This window comes from Enhydra lutris, unplaced genomic scaffold, assembly GCF_002288905.1.
Source record: "Enhydra lutris kenyoni isolate GAN:26980312 unplaced genomic scaffold, ASM228890v2 scaffoldscaffold10, whole genome shotgun sequence".
In the NCBI taxonomy this organism is placed as follows: domain Eukaryota; kingdom Metazoa; phylum Chordata; class Mammalia; order Carnivora; family Mustelidae; genus Enhydra; species Enhydra lutris.
Window position 1 is genome coordinate 2593305 of NW_019154094.1, and position 26449 is coordinate 2619753.

At 53.4% G+C, this 26449-nt stretch overlaps 1 protein-coding gene across 2 annotated transcripts; it reads right to left on the reverse strand.

Moving 5' to 3' along the window:
* Positions 1-7454: 7454 nt before the first annotated feature.
* On the reverse strand, positions 7455-26206 carry LOC111144102 (interleukin 12 receptor subunit beta 1). 2 transcript variants are annotated; one of them, XM_022498231.1, is made up of 16 exons: positions 26077-26206; positions 24797-24859; positions 23925-24039; positions 23069-23238; positions 21823-21965; positions 18981-19014; positions 18431-18565; positions 17203-17285; positions 15877-16120; positions 13876-14043; positions 13013-13150; positions 12466-12621; positions 10503-10637; positions 9470-9575; positions 9075-9156; positions 7455-8307 (listed from the first exon to the last, which is right to left on the reverse strand). In XM_022498231.1, exons 1-16 carry the CDS (start codon positions 26204-26206, stop codon positions 7954-7956), a joined length of 2256 nt encoding a protein of 751 aa, XP_022353939.1. In that variant the 3' UTR covers positions 7455-7953. The 2 variants fall into 2 exon arrangements, with proteins under 2 accessions (XP_022353939.1, XP_022353940.1); XM_022498232.1 differs by having other exon boundaries at positions 12466-12628; positions 13014-13150; positions 26077-26202.
* Between the last annotated feature and the right edge of the window lie 243 nt (positions 26207-26449).

Below are 26449 nucleotides of genomic sequence, written 5' to 3' on the forward strand. Positions count from 1 at the left end.
TCAGTTTCCCTGCCTGTGAACTGGGGAGACCCACATAGCTGCTCTTTCCTTTGGGAGACATGAATCAAATCCTGTCACTTGCCTTGAGACATCCCAGGGTGCCCTGTTGCTCTGAAGGTGAAGAGCAGCCCCCTCCCAGGCCCCCAGGGCCCCATGAGTCCAGGCTTGCTGCCCTCCCCACATGCTCTCCCGGCTCTGCCTCCACACAAAGAAACAAGCTCATTCTCATCTCAGGGCTTGGGCCTCAATGCTCCCTCTTCCAGGAGGTCTGATCGGAAAAAGACCCTCTCTCTGTCGCATCTGGCCACGTGTCCTCTTTTATTCATTCTGTCCATCTCTCTCCCTGCCCCCAGGCCGTACGTCCCACCAGGGCAGGGATATGTCTCAATTGTCCTCAACTCTGTCCCCAGCCCCCAGCCCAGGGCCTGGCACACAGTAAGCGTCTGGTAAATGACTCATCACGAATGTAATTGTGAGCACAATGATGAAGCACGTTGGCTTAACACGGCTGTGAATAAAACACAGACTGCTGATGGCAAGAGAAAAAGGGCAATGTGGGCGGACATCGGAGCCGAGACCCAAAGGAAGGAGGTGCTGGAGACGCGCAGGTGTCTTGGGGAAGACTGTCCCAGGCAGAGCCACAGCCTGTGCAAAGGCCCTGGGGCTGAGTGTGCCTGATGTGGAAGCGTTTTCAGGAAGTCCATGTAGATCAAGAGGAGAAAGGGTTGTGTTGGAGTAGGCAGCTAGTTAGGCTTTAACAGGATGCCTGGAGGCCAGCAAACTGTGAGGCCCGTCAGCTATCTGAAAAGTCAGAGGTCTGTCCTGGCAGCTCTCCAAAACAAAGCCACGAAAAGCCAGATTGAACTAGATGGACCCAAAACAAAGAAAAAGAAAAAAAAGCACAAAACCCTGTTCCCCCAAAAAGTCTCCTCCCCAAGAAATAAATATTCTACCCCCTAATTAATAACTATCAACAACAGCTAGAGACCCAAACCCCAGGCCCAACTGCCTCTCCCTTAAGCTTGCCTGCTCTCACATCTCAGACTGTACTTTTGCTTTAATTATATGTTCCTTCCTGCACCGTTATGTCTGGTCTCTCCTTGAATGCTTTCTTGAAGAGACGAAAAGCCTCTGGCAATATCCAGGGTGGGGCTGGGAGGTGGGACCAGCGAGACCAGCAGAGTCCTGTGGTTACAAGTGAACTTCCGGCTTTTACCCTAAGGGAGATGGGAGCCATAGAGGGTTCTGGAGAAAGGAAGCATAGATAAGTCTGCCTCCGGGCACCATGGAGGGAAGATTCTATAGAGGCTGAGAGCAGAAGCAAGGAGACCGGGGAGGCAGTGCCTGTGTTGGTCTCAGGGATAGACTGATAGTGGGGCAGGACCAAGTGGGGAGAAAGGGTCAGATATGTGAGCAGTTTTGCTGGAGAATGGAGAAGAGAGTCAAGGATGTCTGTTTGATCCCATATCACAGGGAGGTAAACTGAGGATCTGGGAGCAGAGGAATCTAGGTAAAAGAGAGCCTGAAAGGGACAGTGGGAAGTTAAGAGGTGGCCAGGGTCCGGGAGGGAGATTCAGGGCCACCCCTCACTCACCAGGCCAATCGGCCTCCTGATACAAACACTGTCATCATTCCATCTCTGGTTTTCTCTATAATTTCAGTCTTGTCAGAGGGAAGCTGCTCACCACTTATGGTTGACAACAGGCCTGACCCAGTTTCGCACAGGTTCATTTACTCCCCTCAGCGACTCTGAGACCAGGGCACAACCCCTATTTTACAGAAGGGAAAACTGAGACCCAGAGAGATGGAGCAGTCATGCAGTTTGATGAATGGCAGAGAGGGGAATCGAACCCAGGACTTCAGGCTCCAGACCCTATTGCTGGGATGGCACTCCACCTGGGGGCGGGGCAGCAGCATCAAATGTTCCATCCTAGAAGGTACTACTTAGTACCCGGCTTCCGATGGGGACTGGGGCGGAAGCCTCCAGGTGTGTAAGAACTCAGGTTTCCACCTGTGTGGCCTTCCAAGTCTGGGGTTGTAGAACTGCTCACTCTTCCATTCATTCATTCTTCACCACCTTCAGGTTCCTGCCTCCTGCAGGGTGAAGTCCAAGGTCTCAGGTTGGGAGCGTTCAGGCCTAGATACTCCTAGTTCCATAGAGCCCAGGCCAGAAGGCGGTACCCAGACCTGGGGGTCCCCAGGGGTCCGGGGGCTTCCTGAAGAAGGGACCCTCCGCCTGAGACCCCTTTTCCTGTGGCCCCACCCCCACGGTTATGATGAAAGGCAGGGAGTGGGGCCAGTGAGGCGCTTCGTGGGCCAGAGGCTCCAGCTTCAGACCCCGCCTCCAGCCCCTACTCTCAGCTGGCACCGGGCATCCTCCGATGAGACCGACAGGGACACGACTTGGGCCACCCGCCAGACCACAGCCTCTGGGAAACCAGCTCGGGGAGGTGAGAGTGTCACTGCCCAGCCTTCCCCGGGGTGGCAGCATTTGAAATGACTATTTCTGGGACAGGCCCAGGGGACAGCACACTTGGAGGATGGTCTGAAGCCACAGAGCCTGGTGGCTGGGCCAGAATGACCAGTGATGTCCCTGGGGCTGGAGGCTCTGGATGCGACTTGTTCCTGATACAGGCCTCAGTTTCCCCATCTAAAAACTTGGTGGCGGGGTAGTGTGTGGATGTTAAGCAGCTGGGTTTCCTAGGTCTGAGAGGGATTCTTACGCAGTCTGGGTCTTCTGGACGGCAAGTGAGTGTCCCAGGCTTTCGGGAGCTGCCCCTGAGGCCACAGTGGGGACAGATGCAGGGACATTAGGATCTGGGCTTTAGGGAGGCGCCTAAACTGACCACTACCCTGCGCCAGCAGTGGTAGTCTGGGCGATCCTCAGGCAGGGTTCTGGGAGAGACAGAAGTAGGGAGAGACAGGGAATGAGAGAGGTGAAGCAGGAGAGAAAGGGAGAGAAACGGGGAAGGATGGAGGCTGGCACAGTCAGGGAGACACAGGCCCATCCCTGCCCTGCAAACCCAGGGGAACCTGGGGGCTCAGGGTCAGCCCCCTGTCCCCTCATTGGAGCAGCCCCTGAGTGGAGCGTTAAATCTCTGGTTTGTTGTTGTTGTTTTAAGATGTTGATGATGATGATGATGATGATGATTTTGATTTGAGAGATGGAGAATACAGAGGGAGAAGGAGAAGCGGACTCCCCGCGGGGCAAGAAGCCAGATGCGGGGGCTCCATCCGGGGACTCCAGGATCTTGACCTGGGCGGAAAGGCAGACGCTTAACCGACTGAGCCACCCAGGCGCCCACAAACCATGACTTGAATATTATCATGGATGATGTTAACCACAGCTTCATCTTGCTCCCTCTCCCACCTTCCCACCCTCAAAGAAGACTAACTACCCCCATTTTACCCACGGAGAAACTGAGGCTCAGGGCGCCCCAGGCTGCACAGCCAGCTGGGGACAGGGCGCAGAGCCAGGGCAGCCCCGGATCCGTGAGGCGGTGTGACCCGCCCCCCTTAACCCCGGACCGGAAAGCACACCCGCGACTGCCCCCTCCCCCCACCAGCCCTCCCGGAGTGTTTTTCTTCCCTCCTCCTGGGTGTTTTGGTTTCGGCAGGAGCGCCGTGGCGCGGCAGCAGGCGGTTCCCGCCGGCAGGGTCAGCCCAGGGCTGGCGGGGAGCCAGAAGCAGCTCCGGGCCGGGGTAGGGAGGACTCAGGGCGCGACCTACGCCCTCGCCCCAGCACCGGGGCCAGCAAGTCCGGCTCCCCCCCTCCCCGTGTCTTCCTCGGTCCTGGACAGCGGGGCCCAGCCGGGTCGCGGCCCCCACGTGTGGTCATAGGGGGCGCCAAGGGGCGAATGGGTCCGGGCGGGGTTTCCCACGTCGGTGCCAAAGTTCCGTGTGCCCGGTTCGTTATTAAACATTGATGGAGACCGCTGGGTGCCTGCCCGAGAGGCCTCCCGGTTGGGGGACTAGGGCGCAGATGCCCCAACGCCAGTGGGAGGGGGGGTTGCCGGCCGGACCCGGCAGGCGCGGAGGGGCAGGAGGATGGGAGAGTTGCGCGATGGCCAGGAGCCTTCTGGGCTAGGGCACCTAATCACAAGCAACCAAAGGAACACGTGAATTGGTCTCCATCAAGTTAAAAAAAAAAAATTTTTTTTCTGCAAAGGACACTCTTAAGAAAGTGAAAAGCTAACTCCCAGAGCTATAGAAAATATTTACAAATCTTGTATCTGACAACGGATCAATATCCAGACGATCTAAAGAATGCCTAGGACTCAGTAATAAAAAGATAAATAACTCAATTAAAAATAAGGAAAGGATTCAAATTGAGATTTCTCCAAAGATATAATAAATGGCCAATAAACACATGAAAAAGCGCTCAACACCAACAGTCCTCAGGAAAAGGCAGATCAAACTACAGTGAGACCCCATGCCACCTTAGGATGGCTCCCCTCTCCCTAACTGGGAAATAACAGGTATTGATGAGGATGTGGGGAAATCTGAACGCTCACACATTGCTGATGGGAATCCGGCAGCGCCTCGAGAGGAAAAGTGAAACACAGAATTACCCTATGACCCAACAATTGTCCTCCCAGGCATATACCGAGAGAACTGAAAACAGGTGTTCACACCAAAGCCTGTAAACCAAGCTCACAGCCGCACTGCTCACGATTGCCAGCAGGTGGCGCCCACAGGATGCCCATCAAGGAACGGAGAAACAGTGATCCAGCCGCGCAGCGGAATATTATTCAGCCATAAAAAGGAATGAGGTTCTGATTCATGCTACAACAACGGAGCTGAACTTCTAAAACATGATGCTGTTTATTCCACAAGAGCACAGACAGAGAAGGCCACGTGCTGTGTGATTCCACGGATAGAAAGTGTCCTAACAGGCCAATCCATAGAGAGCTGGTTTGATCTGCCTTTTCCTGAGGACTGTTGGTGTTGAGCGCTTTTTCATGTGTTGCCGGTTGCCAGGGACTGGGTGAAGTGGGATGGGGAGTGACGGTTCATGGGCATAGGGTTTCCTTTTGAGGTCATGAAAAAGTTCTGGAATTACACAAGGCAGTGGTTTCACAACATTGGGAATGCACCAAATGCTACAGAACTATTCACTTTGCAAGGGTGATTTGTATGGTGTGTAGATGTCTCTTTAAAAGAAAAAAAAAATGACAGGGGCTCCTGGGTGGCTCAGCGGGTTAAGCCTCTGCCTTCGGCTCAGGTCATGGTCTCAGGGTCGTGGGATCAAGCTCGTCATCAGGCTGTCTGCTCGGCAGGGAGCTGCTTCCCCCTCCCTCTCTGCCTACTTGTGATCTCTCTCTCTCTGTCAAATAAATAAATACAATCTTTAAAAAAAAAAAAAAGACAAAACACGAAAAAACAAAAAAGGAGGCATGAACAAAGGTGCCCAGTTGGGGGCAGGGCAACCTTGTCATCGCGGGCAGTTATGTGTGAGAGGCCCGGCCACGGCTGTCCTGTGTCATCTCCCACAGCCCAGAGTCCCCAGGGGGCCACTGATACCTCAGTCCCATCCTGGCTCGAGGGCAGAGACAGAGACAACATCTCTTTCTGACCAAACCTAGAGGCCACCGGAGAAATAGAGGAGGAATGTATCTGGGGAGGTAAACTGAGGCAGCCTCTCTCTCTGATAGAGACATGCTTCCTGACTCGTGGTGGAAGCCATGGTGAGAGGGAGACCAAGAGAGATAGAGACAGAGGAGAGGAAGTGAGAAGGGGCCAAGGGCTCTGGAGAGGCCACCTTATCCATTTTACAGACTAGAACACTGAGGCCAGCAGGGCTGGGTCACCCGCTCCTCTGAACGGCAGCAGGAAGAATCTTTAAACAACTCAGAAATCGGGTTTCAACAACCCTGCTCTAGGACACCAGCTCCCCCAGCACAGGACTGAACCCCCTAAGTTCCCAGTAGGCAGTGATCTCTAACACCCTCCTCTCACCCACTCCCCTATTAACCACACCCACCTCAGGGCCTTTGCTCACTGGTTTTGCTGGCCTCCTCTCACCATCTTGACCCTGGTATCACCCCTGCCTGGAAGCCATCTCTTACCCACTGTTCTTCACTGGGCTGAAGTTCAGCCCCGTTGTAGCACGATTCAGAACCTCATTCCTTTTTATGGCTGGGTAATATTCCACTGTGCGGCTGCGTCTGTTTCTCCGTTCCTCAATGGGCATCCCGGTGGGGCCCACCTGCTGGCGGCCGTGAGCAGTGAGGAGCACAGGAGCAGTAGGGATGGGTGTGGGGCCCTGGTTTTGAGGGGGTAGTTCTGAGCCCGGGGCTCAGATCCCTCTGGTTTTCTTCTATGAGGGCGCTGACCCAGCATCCCTTCCTGTCTGCCCACTCGGTCCTGCCACCGAAGAATGAGAACTGATTCACAAGGGAAGGCCTGCCAGGCAGGGAGGTGGCAAATTCAAGGGAGGGAGCATGCGCGGAACAGGGAGCAGTCACTCGTGGTTGGAGCACCGAGCCAAGGCTTCTGTTTCCCCATCTAAATGGAAAACTGGGGCCCCCCAAAGGGGCGGGGCCTGGACCGCTAGTCTCCCAGCCTGTGGGGCCAGACCGCTCTCACCCAGAGGCTTCAGGTCCTTTTGCCACAAAATTCAGTGGCTCTGGGTTCTAATCTCCACCCCTCCCCCTCCCGTCTCCACTTAACACCGGAAAAGTCTGTTTTGCAAACTCCCTAGCGGGTAGAGAGGGGCGGGGAGGGGGTGTACCCCCACGCCCCAGCTAGGCCAGAGAGACACGTGCTGCTGTTGCCACCTGGTGGCCGCCGGGGGAATCCGAGACGCCTGGTTTAACAATGGGAGGAGCTCTAGGCAGGAGGGGAAAGGAAGAGGGCAGATTCAGGGTGTGAACGGCACGGGGTGGGGGGGGGCGGGTACGCGTTCCCGCTGTGGGGCGTTGGGTGTCAGGAGAAAGGGGGAACCCCGATTCCTGACCTGATCCCTGGGCGGAGGGCAGATCGACCCCCAAACGGGGCGGAGTTGGGGGGGGAGCCGGCGGAGCTGGGGAAATGAACCAAGTCTCCTGTTTTGAAGGAGCCAAATCCCACCCCCCCTCGAGCCGTCCCTCCCCTTGCCCAGTCCTGACCCTGCCGAGTGATCATCATTCTGTCTCCCCCAATCCGGGAGCTCCTGGGGGCGCCCAGAGGGAGAGATGGATAAATGCGTGTGGAGAATGAATGAACTCCCCTACTGGAGGATTTTGAACATGACGCGCAGGCTTCAGCCTGGGGAACGTTACCCAACAGAAGGCTCATTTATTAAGCCGTACACCCCCTCAATAGACCTGTGAGTTCAATATTATCCTCACCCCCATTCTAGAGGGGAGGAGACTAAGGCTAAGCAGGAAACCATCGCCTCCCTCAGAATGGTTAGGGCTGCCCTTGTTTTCCAACGACTAGATCTTCCGAGCCTGAAGCCTGCAGTGCTGCAGGAGTTCTGGGCCCAGACTCCCCGTCAAGTGCTCCTGGGACACAACGTCCAGCCTAGTGTCCTAGGATTGGCCTAAGCCCCCGTTGGGCCCCCCTCCAATCTAGTCTACCCTGAAAAATTCTGTCCCTTCCCCATGGGTGTCATGGGGTGCAGCAGCTTCCTTCTCTTGGTGGTTCCTAGGGTTCCCGCCACAGGACATGGTGCAACCTGTGTTGGCAGGAGGGGAGGGGCCGGGACCCGGAAATGGGGTCTGGATCTCTCTGCCCAGGTTTGACTCCTGCCTGTGCTGGGTAGTTTCTGGCTATCCACTTGCTCTCTCTGAGCCTTAGTGGTCATATCTGTAAACTAGAATAGCCATGTACCTCTCAAGGTGGTTATGGGGAATCAGGACATCATGGGTGTGTCTAGACGGAACAGGCTGGGTTTGCAATGTTTCCTTAATAACCAGCCGCCTTCAGTCTTCCTGTCTGAAGGTCGAGGCCGACTTTCCTCTCCGTCACTCAGGCCTCCAAGTCCATGTTCGAAGGGCCACTGATTATGGGGGTCTGTATTAGGTCTCCCAAGGGCAGTGAGAGTCCAGCCCCCTGGGCAAGGTTGCCCTCCAGACCTTCCTGCCTGCCTGGCCCCAGAGCCTGAGGCTCCAGATGGCCTTGCACATGTCTCCTGTCCTCCAACGGGAGCTCTGTGTCCAAGGTCAGCTCAGGAGTGTCCCGAAGTAGCTGTGTCTTCTCCTTGAGATGCATGGGTGTGTCCAGGTCAGTTCCCTCACCTTTTTCCCAGGACATGTTCACCACCAAGGCCTCTTTTGGGGACACCTCCTCCGGGAAGTCTGCTGGGCTTGTCCACTGCCAAGCCTAGATAGGAAGGGTGGGTCCAAGGCTATGAGCAGGGCCCTATTTTCCTGGGATCAGGTTTCTACTGGCTTAATTCCCTAAAATCCTGAGACCAGAGGATTAGCTCTGCCTCAATGACCCCCCCCCATTCAGCCCCTTTTAGGAAGCCCTCCCCCCACACACACACACCATTTCTCTTTGGGAAATTATTCCTCCTCTTCTTGTTTTGATGTGGTTATGCACTGACCCCACCACAATTTGACTGATGGATATGTGACATGGCCCAGCCAATCAGAGCACTCTAGCCTCTGATTCCGGCAATGGGCTCAGGGATGAGCATGTGACCCACTCTAGGCCTATTGGTGATGGCCCTGGGACTTTTGCTAAAGTGAACTGAACACTCTTCTTCCACTGGGGAAAGGCTGAACCCGAGTGGGAAGGAAGCCTGCGAGCAGAACAGCAGTCCAGACAAATGGATACCCAGTCTCTGGATTCCTAGACCTAGCCATGCCTGAAGACCACCGTCTGGGGAATCCCCTCATCCCCCATCAGTTTCCCTTTTTGTTGAAGCCACTTTGAGTTATTTCTACTGCTAGGAAAGGACCCACAGGAGGTTTCTCTCTGGGCCTCTTCTTGCCTATCTGTGAAATCGGACAGGTTCTTGGAGTCCCTGTGTCCATGGTTAGGGGAGGATAAAACGAGTTAGTCCACGGCCATTACTCTGTAGAACCCTGGCCCAGAGTATAGACCCAAGAAATAGGACTTTAAATCAGAAAAGGAGTCCTTACCTGCTTTCCCTGGTTGCTAGGGAACTCGATCACAGTGCTGGCACAAGGCGTGGGCAGGGGCGGGCACAGGTAACGTGCAGCCCTGGGGACGGAAGGAAACTGGTCAGAGAAGCAGCATTTTCTGTTTTTACTTTTTAATTGTTTCCACTTACTCTTTTCATCTCCACTACATTACAAAGGGAGATTGGATGTGGATTGGGGCTGGGGGGTGTGGGATGCTGACAGACCTGGGTTCAAATCCCAGCTCTGCCCCCCTTGCTGGATACCTGGGCCCTGACTCTTCTGGGCCTCAGTTTCCTCATCTGTAAACTGGGCACAAATACTGACTTGGCATGAGCGATTACTATGACCACTATTGTCATTACGGATCATCTTGGGGGAGACATGCAAATTACCTGTTCAGGCAGAGGTACCCAAGGACGCCCAGGAGAAGGATGCTGACGAAGCTCCCCAGAGACACGAAGAGTATGGACAAATCGAACAACCGGGAAACCTGGGCTTCTGGGAGTGCGAGAGGTTGGGTTGGCAGAGGGGCACCTCCTGCCTCTTACTAGGAAGGGCGTTGGGAGGGCTGGACCCTCCATCAACTCACTGCTGACTGTGGCACACCATGGGTCCCTCTGTGCCTGGTTCCTCATGTGTGAAGCAGGGGACCAGGGAACCCACGTGCCCTGGGTCTGCGGGATAAGTCCTGGCATACAGGGCTCGGGACATGTTAGCTGCACATGCCTGCTTGTTGTGCCCCTGTGGTTGCTCCCCTGGGCCCAGATCTGCCACCCCATGCCAAGCCTGACTCACACTGGCTCTCTTGAGACCAAATTGCATTATAAGGGCAACAGGCAGAGACCATGGTAGGAACAGGGATCATTCGGTTTCCAAATCTCTTCCCGCCACACACCCCAAGACAATGGAGTCCACCTCCTTATCTTTGTGATAAGAGAGATACCCATTCTTTCACTCGCTCAACAAATGGCCCCCCCATCCTCTCTCACCCCACCGGAGCCCCCAGGCTGGACAGAGCCTGGCAGAGCCTGGACAGCCTCACCCACTCCCAAGGTGTCAGGCCAGGAAGGGAGGATTTTCACAGATTGGCGGGGGCTGGGGGGCGAGGCGCATGGGGTAGGCACCCTGGAGAAAGCATGGTTGGCTTCCTGGAGGAGGAAGCTTTTGAACTGGGTTTTAAGGATGAATAGGAGTTAGCAGGGAGAACAAACATCCCAGGCAGAGGAGCCTGCACGGGCAAGGCAATGAGAGCATGAAAGGGAGATTCACAAGGGGACACTGCACAAGGAGGGGAGAGCAGAGTGGGCTGGGAATTTCTCCTGTGGGTGCTACATGGGGAGCAGGGCCAGGGTGGGGCTGCTTGCAGAGGCTTGGGATGGGGCAGTGCATGCTGGGTACATACCCAGGCCCTGCCCTCCTGCTCACCGATGCTGAATGGCTGGGGCCGGCTCCAGACACCCTGCAGCGTCACTGTGTCTGCTCGAACCCGCACAGTGTAGGCTGTCCCAGCCCGAAGGCCATCAAGGGTGACCTGGGTCTCTGTGGCCTTCACAGGCAGCTCTGTGGGAGGGAGGCAGCCATGGGTTCCCAGACTCTCTTTACTGCCAGGAGGCCAGGCTCAGGAGTGGGATGCCCAGGTCCTGGGTGGGCAGCCGCATGCTGAGAGTGGTAGTGGGGACTCAGGGACATTTTGCTGAAAACACTATTTTAAAAAATAATTTAAGATTTTATTTTAGAGAGAGAGAGCATGAGAGGAAGGGGCAGAAGGAGAATCTCAAGCAGACTCCTCGCTGAGTGTGGAGCCTGACTCGGGGCTCGATCTCACGGCCCTGAGATCACGGCCTGAGCCAAAACCAAGAGAGGGATGCTTGGCCCCTGCTGAAAACTCTGAATGCACCCATTCACCCCAGCTTACTTGGGGGACTGTTCTTCCCTCCAAGATTTAGTGAATGATGCTATTTTTCTCAAATTCTGACCTCTGCTGGCTCCTTGCTCTCCCCCACCCCACCCCATCCTCCAAGCTCCTTCAAGATGCCAGGTTCAGGGCGCCTGGGTGGCTCAGTGGGTTAAAGCCTCTGCCTTCGGCTCAGGTCATGATCCCAGGGTCCTGGGATCGAGCCCCGCATCGGGCTCTCTGCTCAGCAGGGAGCCTGCTTCCTCCTCTCTCTCTGCCTGCCTCTCTGCCTACTTGTGATCTCTGTCTGTCAAATAAATAAATAAAATATTAAAAAAAAAAAAAGATGCCAGGTTCAGTCGCACCTCAGGGCCTTTGCACTGGCAGTCCCCACCCCCCCTTGCTCACCCTTTTCCCAGATAGCCCCATGGTTTCCTCCCTCTTCTCCTTCCCATCTTTAGGGTCAAGTTCAGCATTAACTTTGTCTATCTTGCTTCCTCAGTGTCCCTTGAACCTCAGCACACAGTAGGACCTCAGCACACGGTGTGGAATCAGTTGGCTTTCATTCACAAATAAAGCTCTCCATAAAAGTCCTTAAAACAAGAATACAGTTGTTGGCTCTTATCAAGAAGAAAAAAATTCCTAGAACCCTAAGTCTATATTCAAGAGGAATGTTCTTCCAAAGAAACTGGAGTGGGGGGGAATTGCTCAATTTGGTGAATGGGCATTTGGTGCATTCATCTTCAGCATTTTTGACTTTCAGCAAATCGGTAAAGGGGTGGCTTCCAGCTGTGCCACCAGAATGCGTCCCTGAACCCCACTTGGCCCCACTTACCCCCTCTAAACAGCGGGTGGTCAAGCAGATGACAGGATGCCTGTGTTTCTGATGCGAGAGCATCCCCCCAGTATCCCTCCCCCGCTCCCCGGCATTCATGCCTTGGCCTTGGCTGGTGCTGGGTGCTGGGTGAGAACGCGAAGACATGAAGCGGCCAGTCCTGCTGGCCTGGACTGTTGCTGTGGGAGGTGGGCGGGTGAGGCCACAGGAAAAGACTGCATGGGGGCCCCCCAGTGTGTGAAATGACAGGAAACTCCAGCGCTGGTGAGACTTACCATGTACAATCTGCTCTTTTTCCCTCCCAAGGGGCAGGAAGGAGCATCTGACTGAGCCCAAATCCAGGCTTGCTTAACCCTTGGGCAGGAGACCCTCTCCAAGCCTCAGTTTCCCCATCTGTGAAATGGACACGGTCATCCGGCTCCACAGCAGTCAAGTTGCTGATTTGCATTTGCATTTCCACACATGGAAGCTGTGCCCACTAGGCCCTCCTGGGGGTCCAGAAAGGGCAGTCTGGCCTCTTGGAGTCGAGCAACTCCTGTTTTATGAGTGGGAAAACCAAGGCCCAGAGAGGGCCGGTGAGATGCTCAGGGGCCCATAGCCAGGCAGACGTTGATCCCAGGCCCCTTCTTCCCCCAGCCGGGCCCGTGCTGCCCACGTACCAGAGACGAGGTTGCCCTCCTCATCCTCGCAGCGCACGACGTACTCCTTCAGGACACCTGGGCAAGCGCTCAGCGGGGACGGCGTCCAGTCCACGTTCACGGAGCCCTGGCTGAGCTTCCTCACCGACACGTGCTGTGGGCGTCCTGCCCCGGAGGCTGCAACCAGCCCGGCCACCGTGGTCAATTCCAAGAGCACCGGCTAAATGTTCCCTGCCTGCCCAGCCTGGCACTGTCCAGAGACCCAGGGAACCTTGGCAACAGAGTCAGGCGGGCCTGGGTTCGCATCCCGGCTCCACAACTCAGGCCCCATCGCTGCCCCTCTCTGAGACTCACTTTTCTTATCTATAAAATGGGGGCAGTGCCCTTCAGGCAGGGAAAGCAGAGTGGGGGGCATTCTTCAGGATCCCCTGAGACTTCTGCGCATCTGGCTTCTGGCCAAGGCTTGACCTGGAGTAAGTGACTCTAAGCGTTCGTTCCCCTCTCCTGACACCCAAGACCCCCACTAAGCCCCTCTGGAGAGACCACCCTGCAGGTGTGGGCTGCTCACCATTGCCCCCGAAGTGGTAGGTGGACAAGACCGTGGACCACGAGATGGGCTTCTCTGGGCGTGGAGAGGCGAAGATCGTGATGTGGTAACATACCTCCTCCTCCATTGCCCCAGATCCTCTGCTCCAGCTGTAGGTTGCTAGAAAGATTGGCGAAACCCAGGCCAGTAACGTAAATAGGTTGTACCGCTGCCTCTGCCCCTTTGCACTGGCTGTGCCGCCTGCCAGGAACTCCTAAAGCTCTCCTGCTCATACTTCAAAGCCCTTGTGCCAATGTCCCCTCTTCCAGGATCCCTTTCTTATTCCCACTGCCCGCAGCCCATCCCCCCACCTGCAGCCCAGCCTGGATGCCACGGCGCCAGGTGCATCTGGCTCCAGCTCTGTCTCCCCAGTCTAGAAACCTCAAGGGCCAGGTCTGAGGCTGAGGTTTCCGGGGTCCCTGGGCCAGGCTCCAGGTAGGAAGTGGGAGTGAGAGGCTGCCAGGGCTGGAAGGCTCCCCCTTTTTCTCCAGAGGTCTCATTAGTTTGCCACCAGCATCTTGGGAGCTGTCACCTTCTCTGGCACAGGGACCTGTTTAACAAACACCCTGGAATGTGAGACTCATTACCTATTGGTGTGCGATCTGCCCGGGGCTATGGCCCTGACACTTCAGGGTCCTGGCAGGAGGCTTCAGACATGCATGGGCGGCAGGGTCCCAGTCTCAGCCCGTCCCCACCTCTGTGTGACCCTGGGCAAGTAGCAAGACCTCTCTGGGCCTCAGACACCTCACACGCCCCTAGCCTGGAGCCAACCAGGAGCTCTAAGGGAGGAGGCAGAAGCAGAAGCAGAAGCAGAAGCAGAAGCCGGGCGACAGACATGACGGTACCCATTCCTGTAGGGTCCTGGTCCTGGGATGGAGTCAGGGTGCAGTTGGTGAGGTTCCTGTCCTGGTCTTGGGCCTGCCACTCAATGCAATACGTCTTGGCCCTGGCCTGGGCTGGCCAGTGCATGGAGGTCCCATCGGCTCCGACACTGATATTCAGAGCCCCCATTTCTGGAAGGAGATGAGGGAGGCAGGTTAGGCTAACAATGGTGATTTGAATGAGTTAGGTCTCCTGGTCTGACCGTGAGTCCCCTGCCAAGACGCCCACCATCAGGGCTGCCTGTGCTGCTATCCCCACCCCCACCCTCCACCCTCCCCCAACTGGCTTGGGGAGCATCTCCTGCTCTAGCAGGTGTCTGCAGGGTGGGCCTCCCAGCTGGACAGGAGCTCAGAGGCCTGAGGACACACCCACTCAGTCCCCAGGGCTCCTCCCTTTCTGGGCAACAACCTCAGGGAGGCAGGCACTGCTTCCAATTCCAGGGACAACAACTACCATTTACTGAGCACCAACCATATGTACCAGGCCAGTGCTGAGCACTTCACAGGTGTCATTCTGCTACAAAGTGAGAAGGTGATCACCCCAATAATACAGAAACTGAGGCTCAGAGAGGGAGAGCCACTGGCACAAGTTCACACAGTGGGGCCATGACCCGAACCAGGCCAGGAGCTGACGGACTCATGGCTGTGCCATCTTGGCATGTGGCTTTACCTCTCTGAGCCTCAGAGGTCTCATCTCTGAAATGGGCACGCCCGTACCAGCCCTGTCCTCACAGGATTGCTGAGTACTCAGCAGGGACAGGACCAGGGTGAGATGAGTGAGGCACATATCAGGCACAAAGCTAGAGGCACCAAAGAACTCTGTCGTCAAGACAAACACTGTTCCAATGCCATTTTTTTTTTAAGAACCAAAAAATGAGTGGAGGGGTGCCTGGGTAGCTCAGTGGGTTAAAGCCTCTACCTTCAGCTCAGGTCATGATCTCAGGGTCCTGGGATCAAGCCCCACATCGGGCTCTCTGCTCAGCAGGGAACCTGCTCCCCCCACCCCCACCACCTGCCTCTCTATTTGTGATCTGTCTGTCAAATAAATAAATAATATCTTTTAGAAAATGGGTGGAAAAATATGCCATGAGCGCTCTTTGTGATGGCCCAAAGGTGGAAACAGCCCAAACGTTCATTAACAGATAAACAGATAAACACCACGTGGTTCAGCCACACAGTGGAATATTACTCAGCCACGAAAAGGAGGGGAAGCCCTGATACACTCTACGACGTGGGGGAACCTCAAAAAACATGACACTCGGTGAGAGAAGCCAATCATGAGAAGCCACAGAGTGTGCAGTCCCATGTATAAGGAATGTCCAAAATGGGCAGACCCAGAGAGACAGAAAGATTAGTGGGTGTCAGGGGCCGGGGATAAGAGGCGTGGGGTCTCCTTTTAGGGATGATAGAAACGTTCCAGAACTAGACAGAGGTGACGGTTGCCCGTCGCTGCAAACGTCCGAAACACCTCTGAATCCTACCTACCAAACTGGTTCATGCTGAGGTGTGACCTTCACCTCAATAACTTATGTAGACGTATTCACGTGCATGTATACATAAATATAAATCTTGATTTTTTTCCCTCTCATATCTATAAATATAAGGACACCTTTAATCACGACGATACCTATACAGAACGAGCAAATATCAAGATTTGAAATGAAGATAGGATCGGCCGCATATTCGCGTTGTCCTGCCTCACTCACCACACCCTGATCTCCGCCCTGGTCCCAGGAAACTTCATTTACAAATGGTTGGCCTGGGCTGTAGTTTGCCAGCTAGAGTCTGGTAAAATATCGCATTCTAACAATATGTTACCTTAATTAGTGATTTTGACACATTCCTGAATGAGACACCTGCTTGATTTTTGTGCCTCACCTGTCTCACCCTAGTCTGGTAGAGGCTCAGAGGAGGCGTTTAGCTCTGAGAGGCCCTCCCACAGCCCTCCCCGGCTGGACGAGGCACCTGTGTGGGTGTGGGTTTGGGCAGGAATGTGCCATGTCTGGTTGGGGCCGGGGCCGAAGCGATTCTGAGAGATGACAGCCAGGTCATAGGCCGCACCAGAGAGGTCGAGCGGTTTCTTCAGCTGAAAGTTCATTGTCGACTTGATCTTACACGTGCAGGATAGCATGTGCAGGCGGGCGCGGTAGGTCACCTCCCCGCCAGAGTTGGATCCGAGGCAGCCTTCTGGAAGCTCAACTTGGGGCAGCTGTCGTGAATGTGAGAGATGGTTTGTGGAGCCCTGAACCCCGTCATCATCCCCACGGGCCAACATCGGCATGCAGCCCCTGAACAGACTCACCCACGGGCCACAGTCTGTGACATGAGCCAAAAACTTTTTAAAAACAAACGAGCAAAAAAACAAAGCAAAGCAAAACAAAACAAAAAACCCTCGGTGCTGGTGAGGCTGTTGGGAAATAGGCATTTGTGGCCAGTGCCTGTTGGTTTGGGAGGGAAATAATTTGGCAAAACCTACTGAGTGTCAGGAAAAAAATGTTTTTCCTATCTTTGGACCCAGTTACCTCAAGCCTGGAAGTGTTTCCTAAGAAAGGGAATTCAGGGGTGCCTGGGTGGCGGCTCAGCAGCTTAAGCTTCTGCCTTCGGCTCAGGTCATGATCTCAGGGTCCTGGGATTGAGCCCTGCATCAGGCTCTCTGCTCAGCGGGGAGCCTGCTTCCCCCTCTCTCCCTCTGCCTGCCTCTCTGCCTACTTGTGATCTCTGTTAAATAAATAAATAAAATCTTTTTTTCTTTTAAAGGAATTCAAATGAAAGGAATGCCAGGAAGTAAAGCTTCACTGTAGGCGTACTGGGCCAGCCTATTAGGGACCCGGCCAATTAATTATGGTAAAGCCAGTGGGTGAAATATCTGATGGTTTTGCCCCTGACTTGGGCAAGAGATTTTCCCTCTGTGCTTCAGTTTCCTTCTCATAACTTGGGAGTTAATTAGACTGCTCTTAATGTATTGCTCAGGAGACTTCAAAGAAATCATCTCCCACCTAGACCAATATTGTCCACCCTTGGCCTGACCACTTCCATCCTAGCCCCCCACACTCTGTTCCCCCCATGGGAGCTGGGGGAAGTCTGCGAACACTGAACCCAGTCATATCCCTCTTCTGCTCACACACCCTCCATTGCTCCCCATTACCTGCAGAGTTAAACGCAAAGTCCTCGGAATCCTTGCCCCCTCCACATCTCTTCTCTCACAGTATCCCCCTTGTGCACCCTGACTCCAGCCTCTTGTCTCCTTCTCCCCATCCCAGGCCACCCCACAGCCCCATGACAGCCCATTACCTGCCCGTGCAGGGTCACCTGCCTCCTCCCATTGGGGCGGAGCGCCTCCATCGAGAACTTCAAGGTGGGCTGTGGGAGATGTTCTGTAATGGGATGGCGAGACAGTGACGCTGGGGGTGGTCCCTTGCTCACCGCCACTTCCCACAGACCATGCATGGGGACCCAGGACATTTTCCTTCCCTCCCTTGAAACACAGGATTCCCATGGGTTGTTAAGAAGTTTTCAAAATCAGAAACATGAAGATCTAGTCTATGACAATGTGACTATACTTAATGCCATAAAACTATCCACTTTGGGGGCTCCGGGGGTGGCATTGGACTCTTGATTTCAGCTCAGGTCACAGTCTTGGGGTCATGGGATTAGGCTCCGGGCTTGATGGGGAGTCTGCTTGGAATTCTCTCTCCCTCTGTCCCTCCCCCTGCCATGCACATGCTCTCTCTCTTTCGAATAAATAAATACGGTCCTAAAAAAAAAAAAAAAAAAAAAAAACCCTATGCTTTAAAATGGTTAAAATGGTAGATCTTATCTAATGCATTTTCTACTACAATTTTCGTTTTAAAGTCTGAAAAGACTTCTTGGAGCTGTTTCGCAGTGGATAATGCACTAGGGGCAGGAAGAGACCTGCCAAGGTCACAAGGTCAGGGGCAAAATGTTGACAATCACCTCATCCTTCCTTGCCTCTCGGGTCCCATCTCCACTTTGGAGCTGCCCAAACTCCAGCTTCCTGTGTCCCTTTGGGAAGCTATGTCTTCACGACACGGCCATTTCCCCCTGCCTACTCCCTGCGTGGCTTTAAAGAACAAAGCCAACAGGACACATGGGAAGGAAAGACAGACTGGGAAATGTTTCTTTTCAGATTATGGATTCTCCACATTTTACAAAGTGAAACTCGCTCCACCTCTTTTTTTTTTTTTTAAAGATTTTATTTATTGTTTTGTGAGAGAGAGCACGCATGAGTGAGGGTGGGGGAGGGGGGATGGAGGGGCCAAGGGAGATGGACAGAAGCAGACTCCCCGCTGAGCAGGGAGCCCAAGGCCAGGCTCAGTCCCAGGACCCTGGGATCATGACCTGAGCTGAAGGCAGAAGCTTAGCCCACTGAGCCACCCAGGTCCCCTGCCCTAGCACCTTTTACTAATTTCCCCAAATTTCTCTTGCCGCCTTATTTCTAGTACCCACTGCTGTATTTCTAATGCCTGCCCCGGTTCCAGTGGCTGTGGAGTGCTCTCACCAGGGGGGATACACACGGGGCTGCTCCAGCTGCTCCAGGGGTCTCCTGGGTCTCCTGGGGCTGCTGGCCTGAGTCGCCGCCTGCGGAGCTGGAATTCCTGGGCTGCGTCCGTCCGCAGGGGGCAGAGGCAGGACTCTGACAGGGAAATAGGCCGAACTTCAAGCTGAAGAGCTGTCTCACACCTGGGGGTGCCCGGGGCTTGGCACTCATCATTTAGCCCCCAGACACTTAATTGAGTGCCAACTGTGTGCTGGGCCCTGGGATCACTGTGGGAATAGGCCAGGCCCTGTCCTCTTGGGGACCTCAAGGTGCCCCATTCTTGCCCTGACCCGAGGTCGGAGTCCTGGCAAGGCCATCCATTGGGATGCGAGCCTGGTCAATGGCTTCTCACCCCCAAGCCAGTTTCCTCACCTGAGAAATGGGAATAATCCGATACGGAACTAAGGATGGGCCAGAAAGCTTACAACGAAATTAGCACTGGGCCTGGCACACAGCAGGCGCTCAATTAATGCTAACACACTGCAGCTGTTGTTGGTACTATTATTCTCACCGAAGCCAGCATCCTCCTGAGGTCCGCAGTTGCCCTAGGACCAGATCATATATACATAGTTTTACCTTTTGGTAAAAGGTAAAAAAAAAAAGGTTTTTTTTGAAAGAAATATTAGCTCTTTTATAATTTTAAACAATTATTCTAAGTGCAATGTGGAAGCTTGGGTTAGAAACAGAAAGAAAGAGGAACAGAAAGAGGACATTTGTTTTTTGTTTTGGTTTGGTTTTTAAAGATTATTTATTTATTTATTTGACAGATAGAGAGAGAGATCGCAAGTAGGCAGAGAAGCACACAGATAGAGAGGGAGAAGCAGACTCCCCACTGAGCAGAGAGCCTGATGAGGGGCTCGATCTCAGGACCCTGAGACTATGACCTGAGCCAAAGGCAGAAGCTTAACCCACTGAGCCACGTAGGCGCTTTAAAAAAAAAAGAAAAAAAAAAAGAAAAAAAAAAAAAGAGGACTTTCGTGGAAAAACAGGTAGCTCAGAATAAGCCCAGGGATTTAGTCCCCAGCAACGTGGCAACGTTTATCTCGGTTGTGGACAGACACGCTCAAGAATGTAAGAAGTTCGCATGTGGAGCAGCTGGGGGGCCTTTCTAGGGGAGCTGGCTACTTCTTTGTAACTTTTCTGAAAATCTAAGATTATTCCCAAAGTAAAAGTTGGCTTAAAAGATTTTCAGAGGTTGGGGGCACCTGGGTGGTTCAGTGGGTTAAAGCCTCTGCCTTCTGCTCAGGTCATGATCTCAGGATCCTGGAATTGAGCCCCGCGTCGGGCTCTCTGCTCGGCGGGGAGCCTGCTTCCCTTCCCCTCTCTCTGCCTGCCTCTCTGCTTACCTGTGATCTCTGTCTGTCAAATAAATAAATAAAATCTTTAAGAAAAAATATTTTCAGAGACAAAATTATTATTCTGTACTTTCCTACAAAAATTGTTTTAGGAGGGAAAACCTGTATGTCAGTGGTGTTGGGGGTCAGGAGAGTCAGGTGTAGGACACGGCCTGCCCCCCACACCCTGTGTCATGCGGAGAGGTCCCCCAACATCCGGAGCTTCAAATCAAACGAACAGAGAGGCCCCTCTCCCAGCAGGAGTCCCATATCACCTGCCTCTGACAGATCGCATTCACCGGATGGGGTCACTGAGGCTCAGGGGGCCCCAACATTGGAAAGGGAGATGGGGCTGAAGCTGGGGCTGCTCCCTGGCCTGAAAATGCCGCCAGTCTGAGGGAGGAGGAGATGCCACGATTCAGAGGCTGGAGGTCTCTGTCTCTCCCCATCTAGGGGCTTCTTGGGCCCGAAGCAAGGGCTGAGGTTCCTTGCAGACCCAGCTTGCTCTGCATGGAGGCAACAGAAGGGACAGCAGAAGGTAGCTGAAGAATGAACGAAGGTCTGCGGAAGACATACAGACAGCCAACAGGTAGAAAGACCAGGCTCGACATCACTCATCATCAGGGAAGTGCAAATCAAAACCATAATGAGATACCACCTCAGTCCGAATGACTATCATCAAGAAGACACAAGACAGGGGTGCCTGGGTAGCTCAGTCAGTTAAGTATCTGCCTTCATGATCCCAGGATCCTGGGATCGAGCCCCACATCGGGCTCCCTGCTCGGCGGGAAGCCTGCTTCTCCCTCTCCAATTCTCCCTGCTTGTGTTCCACATACCCCCCAACAAACAAATAAATAAATAAATAGTCTTTAAAAAAATGTTTATTGCAGCCTCACGTACAATAGCCAAGATACGGAAGCAACCAAAGTGTCCGTTCATTGGCGGATGAATGGAAAAAGAACATGGGGTACACACACACACACACACACACACACACACACACACACAGGGATATTATTCAGCTGTAAAAGAAGGACACCCTGACATGTGTGACGATGTGGACAAGCCTCGAGGGCACTATACTAAGTGAAATAATTCAGAGAAGGACAAATACCATAGGATCTCTCTTGCACACATGGAATCCAAAGCAAAATAAAATGGAACTCATGGACACGGAGAACAGATCGGTGGTCACCAGAGGCAGGGGGTTGGGGGGTGGGAGGAATGGGGGTCAAAAGGTACACACTTCAGTTATAGAATAAATAAGTCCTAGGATGTCATGTACTGCATGGTGACTATAGTTCGTAATACTGTATGATGTACTTGGACGTGCCTAGGAGAGTAGATCTTACAAGTTCTTACAAGACATAAAGTTTGTATCGCAGGTGGTAATGGACAGTAGCTAGACTGACTGTGATCATTTCACAATACATACAAATATCAAATAATGATGTTGTACACCTACAGCCAACATAATGTTATATGTCAATTGTATCTCAAAAAAAAACAAAAACAAAAACAAAAACAAAACCAGAAGAAGAAAAAGGAAGGGAGGAAGGAAAGAAAGAAGGAAAGAGGGGAGTGGAAGGGGAGCTTCCTAGAGAGGCTGCCCTTGAACTAGACCCTGAAGATCAACTGGATTTTCAGCCACTCATAGAGAAGAAGGTGTGAAGATGGAGGAAACTGCATGGGCAAAGGTAGAGTTTGGAAATTCAGGGCATGGGCATAGAATGATGGCCATTCAGAGGGGGCCAGAGGAAACATGAGGTGGGTGAGGGTGCCCGGGGCCAGCTGAGGAAAGGATGCTCTCCTGAGGGTAATAGGGAGCTATGGAGGGTGTGTGAGCAAGGGAGGTTCCGATGAGATCTGAGAGTCAAAGAGACTCCAGAGGCTAGCTGCAGGGCAAGAGAGGAGACCAGGCAAGAGGGGTGATGGATGTAGAGATGGTGAAACTGCTTTGGGGGTCATGTTCCCCGGGGAGAAGCCTGTGTTCTCTCCTGACCTGGGGAATAAACTCACCAACTCCCACAGGCTGCTGGATGTCCGGTGCCGGAACTGCACCTCGGCGCCGTCCTGGCGGGCTGGGTTCTCCCACTTCAAGAGCACCTGCCCCAAGGACCTAGACACAGTGATGTCTCCAACCAGCGGAGGGTCGTATTTAACTGGGAACAGAGGTGGAGATTGGGGAGGGGAGCCGGCATATGTGTAAGTTATTGGTACTTAAAATTTTGGTAAATCTGCCCCACCCAGCCCAGGGTAACTGACTGAGTCCCCAGGATGTGCATCAGGGAAACCCTTACAAGTTCCGTCTAAGCCTGGGATTCTATGGCTCAAAGATTCAAGACTGACACTCCTTGTAGCAACATTGTGGTGAGATGGGCACTTTTGTGAGTTGCTGATAAGAGGATAATTAATTGAATCCATTTTTTAGAAGACTATTAGGGAAATCTTACTAATTTTTTTAAACCCTGACTTGAAGAGAAGCATCCATCATTCTTTCTGCATCTTGGTCATACCATGTCTGATTCTACCTCAGGACCCTTTCACTTGCTGTGCCCTTATGCCCTCTGCCTGGAACACACTTCTCTACCCCTGATTCTTGTTGGATCCTTTTTATCCTTCCGGGCTCAGCTTGACCTCCCAGCAGCATTTCCTCATATATAATAGTCCTTCCTGTTCATCACTTCCTCTTGACTCTGGCCTCCATGAGGGACGGTCGGATCCTGCCTTCATCTTAAAATTTGATACATTGCTCATCATGGATTTTTTGGCATTAATTTTGATTTTTCAAAAAACATCTCTTTACAAAATTATTTATATTGACTCCTGAGTTTTCTGGCATCCCTTACAATTTCGTGCCCAAGGCAGGTTCCTTCCTCACTTTACCCTAATGCCAGCCCGGAGCAGCCAACTTTGTTGGCCTCACTCATGTCCCCTATGACTCAGCATAGCACACAGAAGCATCTCAAACACTAGGTGTTAAATGTCCGTGGTTGCGTCTTGAAAACAGATTTTAAAGACCCAATGAGGTCCCAGTGGTATTACAGTTTCGGGGAGAAACCAGAAGCAACCTAAGTGCCTAGCAGATGGGGATTGGTGAGGGGACCGTGAAGAACTCTACCATGTCCCGCAACAGGGTTTGATGTGAAAATCATTGGCATTATCAAGCCCCTGGCCCAAATCCCTGCGGGTCTAGGCTCAGGGACCCGAGGCATCTCTGCGTGAGGAAGGGGCGAGGAGGAGGAGGAGGAGAACAGGTGCTGACCTGCACTATGAAGCTTCAGGGTGATCTTAGGGGACTTCTGTGTCCGGTTCTCAGCTCGAGATTCCACCCAGAGCGTGACGGCCTGGAGCACAGCTACACCGTCCTGGTCAGAGAACCGCAGGCTGGTGGCTGAGCCCGCGGCAAAGTAGCAGCACCGCCCGGACCTGAGGCTGCGTGAGCGGAGCACTGGGGCTGAGTTTGGGGTTGCAGGACCCGCAGGGGGGCTCAGCAGCCCCGGTAGATGGGCCGCGTCACATCCTAGGATCTTCTTTTTTTTTTTTTTAAGATTTTATTTATTTATTTGACAGACAGAGATCACAAGTAGGCAGAGAAGCAGGCAGAGAGAGAGGAGGAAGCAGGCTCCCCGCCGAGCAGAGAGCCCGGTGTGGGGCTCGATCCCAGGACCCTGGGACCATGACCTGAGCAGAAGGCAGAGGCTCTAACCCACTGAGCCACCTAGGTGCCCCATCCCAGGATCTTCTTCTGCCCCTTTGACTCCCCCTCCCCAGCCTGGGGACTCTAGGGGGATCAGCCTGCAACTGAGGGTTTGGGGGAACCCCAGAATCTCACGATGCAGATGAAGAAATGAATGGTTGGAAGGATGGACAAATTAGTGAGCGGATGAGGAGGAAGGAAGGATGAGAGGGACCCTAACTGCCACCCAACTTAGATGCCCACCTACGCTGACATGCCCCCCCCCCACATAGAGTCCCCACCCTCCCTTCTCCCATAAGACACTGAGCCACCAGGAAGGGCAAGGACCTTGCTAAGATCACACCTCTGAGAGCAGAGGCATGGGGCAGGAGCAAGTGTGGGATGATGGGTGAAGGTTTGGGGACCGGGGCAGGGTCCTTACCAGCACCTCAGGAAGTGGCTGACCCCAGCCATGGGGCCCTCATACTGCCAGGAGCATTCATAACCAGCACTGACTATCCGGTAGCAGTTCAGGTCCCTGGGGCCTGAAGCCGAGCCTGGAGGAGATCCCAAAGGTTTTAGAAGGGACCAAGAGCTGGGAGGGGGCCCTCCTTGCTGGTGCACACTTGGGATGAATCTTTGTGACATTTAAGTAATCCAGTGTCAATTTCAGCCTTGGCGAACTCCCAGAACCCTCCCTGTGCCCTTCCCTCCTGTCTCCTGCCTTCTCCCCTGCTCACCCTCCTCCAGCCACACCAGCCTCCTCACCAGTCCTCAAGCAGGCTCACTCCCACCTCAGGGCCTTTGCGCATGCTGTGCCATCTGCCTGGAATGCTTTTCCCACAGATCTTGACATTCTAGTTTCTCCTTCAGCGTCACCTCCTTGACCACCAGCCAACCTGAAGCCGCCCCCTCCTCCATCCTCCCTCCCCTTCCTCTGGTTTCTCATAGCACATTCTGGCATGCCGTCTGTGCATTTGTTTGCCTGTTATCCACCTCCCACACTAGGCTGTGGCCCCAGGAAGTCAGTCGGGCTTGTGGCTGATTCTTTCACGCCTAGAACTGGGTCTGCATGCAGTGGGAGCTTGGTAAATAGTTCTTGCACGAAAGGAAGGACGAAACAGCTGTTTGGTGGCAGACCCTGGGACACTGGAGCTTGGTGAGGACAGGAGAGTAGGCTATCAGGCTGCTCCCAAGACCTCAGGTGCACCTGAATCTTTGGCTGGGTGGGAGGGAGCTGAGGGAGGAGCGGCTAGGAAAGGGACAGTCAGACCCCAGCATGACCTCTCTCCACAATAAGGAACTGTCCCAGACCTGCGCCTGCATCCGGATACGGCGGGTCCTGAAAACAGCACCCACTGGTACTGCAGGCTTCAGCTGCAAAGACAACGAAGAGAGAATGACGTTTCCAGTCTTTTACTGCATGGCGGAGGCGCTCGGGCAGCGGTCTTGCCAAGAGACCATCCATCCACTCACCCACTCTCCCACCTATGGATCCACCTACCCATCCATCCACACATCCTATCTTCCACCCAGCCACCCATCAGGCATGCACGCATTCATCTGTCCTACGCTCCATCTATCCATCCATCTAACCATCCATCCATCCATCCATCCATCCAACCATCCATCCATCCACCGCTCATTCATCCACTCAACAACCTCTGAGGCTGCTCTTCCAAGGCAAGCTGGGGTATCCTGTCCTCCTCTCAGTCTCTGGTCTCCAGCCCTGCCTGATCCCTGCAGGCCCTGAAACCTTGCTGAGTCTCAGTTTACAGAGACACACAGAGAGGCAAAGTAGTGGCTTGAGGTCACACAGCAGCAACAGCAGAGCTGGAATTAGATTTCAAACCCAGTCATCTGCAGGGGTCTGGGCTCCTTCCCATCCGATCCCATGAGATGGAGAGATAGTATGTACATATATTTTGTCTAATAATATAATAAAACTATAAACATGTATATCCATTATATACACACTTGTTCCTTATCCTTTTCTTTTTCTTTTTTTCTTAAAGATTTTATTTATTTATTTGAGAGAGTGAGCAAGAGAAAACACAATCAGGGGGAGGGGCAGAGGGAGAAGCAGGCTTCCCACTGAGCAAGGAGCCTGATGTGGGACTTGATTCCAGGACCCTGGGATCATGACCTGAACTGAAGGCAGACACTCAACCGACTGAGCAACCCAGGCGTCCCGCTTTTTCTTTTTTTAAAGATTTTATTTATTTTACAGAAAGAGAAAGCACAAGCAGGCAGAACGGCAGGCAAAGGGAGAGGGAGAAGCAGGCTCCCCGCCAACACAGGGCTCCATCCCGGGACCCTGGGATCATGACCTGAGCAGTGCCCAACCGACTGAGCGACTCAGGTGCCTCTCCTTATCGTTTTTGGATTTTAGCATTTCTCACAGAACCCCAGGGACTGGGAAAGATTCAGAGATTTAGCCCATTCCACAGAAGACGATGTCAAGACCAGAGCAGAGATGCCCAAGTTTGACAGAGGGAAAGACTGAGGCCCAGAGACACAGAAGCCAGGTCCACCACCCTACATGCACATGCCCCGCAGCAAGAAAAGCCATGATGTCAAGGTGGGGAACTCACCGCCTTGCCCTCGGAGCAGGAGCAGAAGGAGGGGGACCAGCCTGGCCCACAGCTGTCCCATGGAGCCCACGCAGAAGCTCACAGCCCCAGATGAACTTCTGCCAGCCACCCTGTCCTTGCCCCTGAACATGTTGAAGCTGAGTAAGAAGGAGGACTTAAAAGATCAAAAAAAAAAAAAAAAAAAAAAAAAAAAGAAGTTAGATGTCATGGCCCCTCCTGGCACAAGTCAAACTGAAAGAGAAACTAAGAAGTCAGCGTGGTGGTGGCGGCCTCATCCCGGCCACAAACCCACCTGGAGTCACGGATCTGGGGGTCTACACTGCTGGCCCAAGCCTTAGTTGGACACAAGGTGCCAACCCCTTGAGTGGCCAGC

Coding starts and splice junctions, on each gene's coding strand:
- LOC111144102 (XM_022498231.1), bottom strand. CDS start 26,206: ATGTTCAGGGGCAAGGACAGGGTGGCTGGCAGAAGTTCATCTGGGGCT. Junction 12,622..13,012: donor CTACCACTTCGGGGGCAATG/GTGAGCAGCCCA, acceptor GGCTGGTTGCAG/CCTCCGGGGCAGGACGCCCA. Junction 9,157..9,469: donor GGGTACCTCTGCCTGAACAG/GTAATTTGCATG, acceptor TTCCGTCCCCAG/GGCTGCACGTTACCTGTGCC.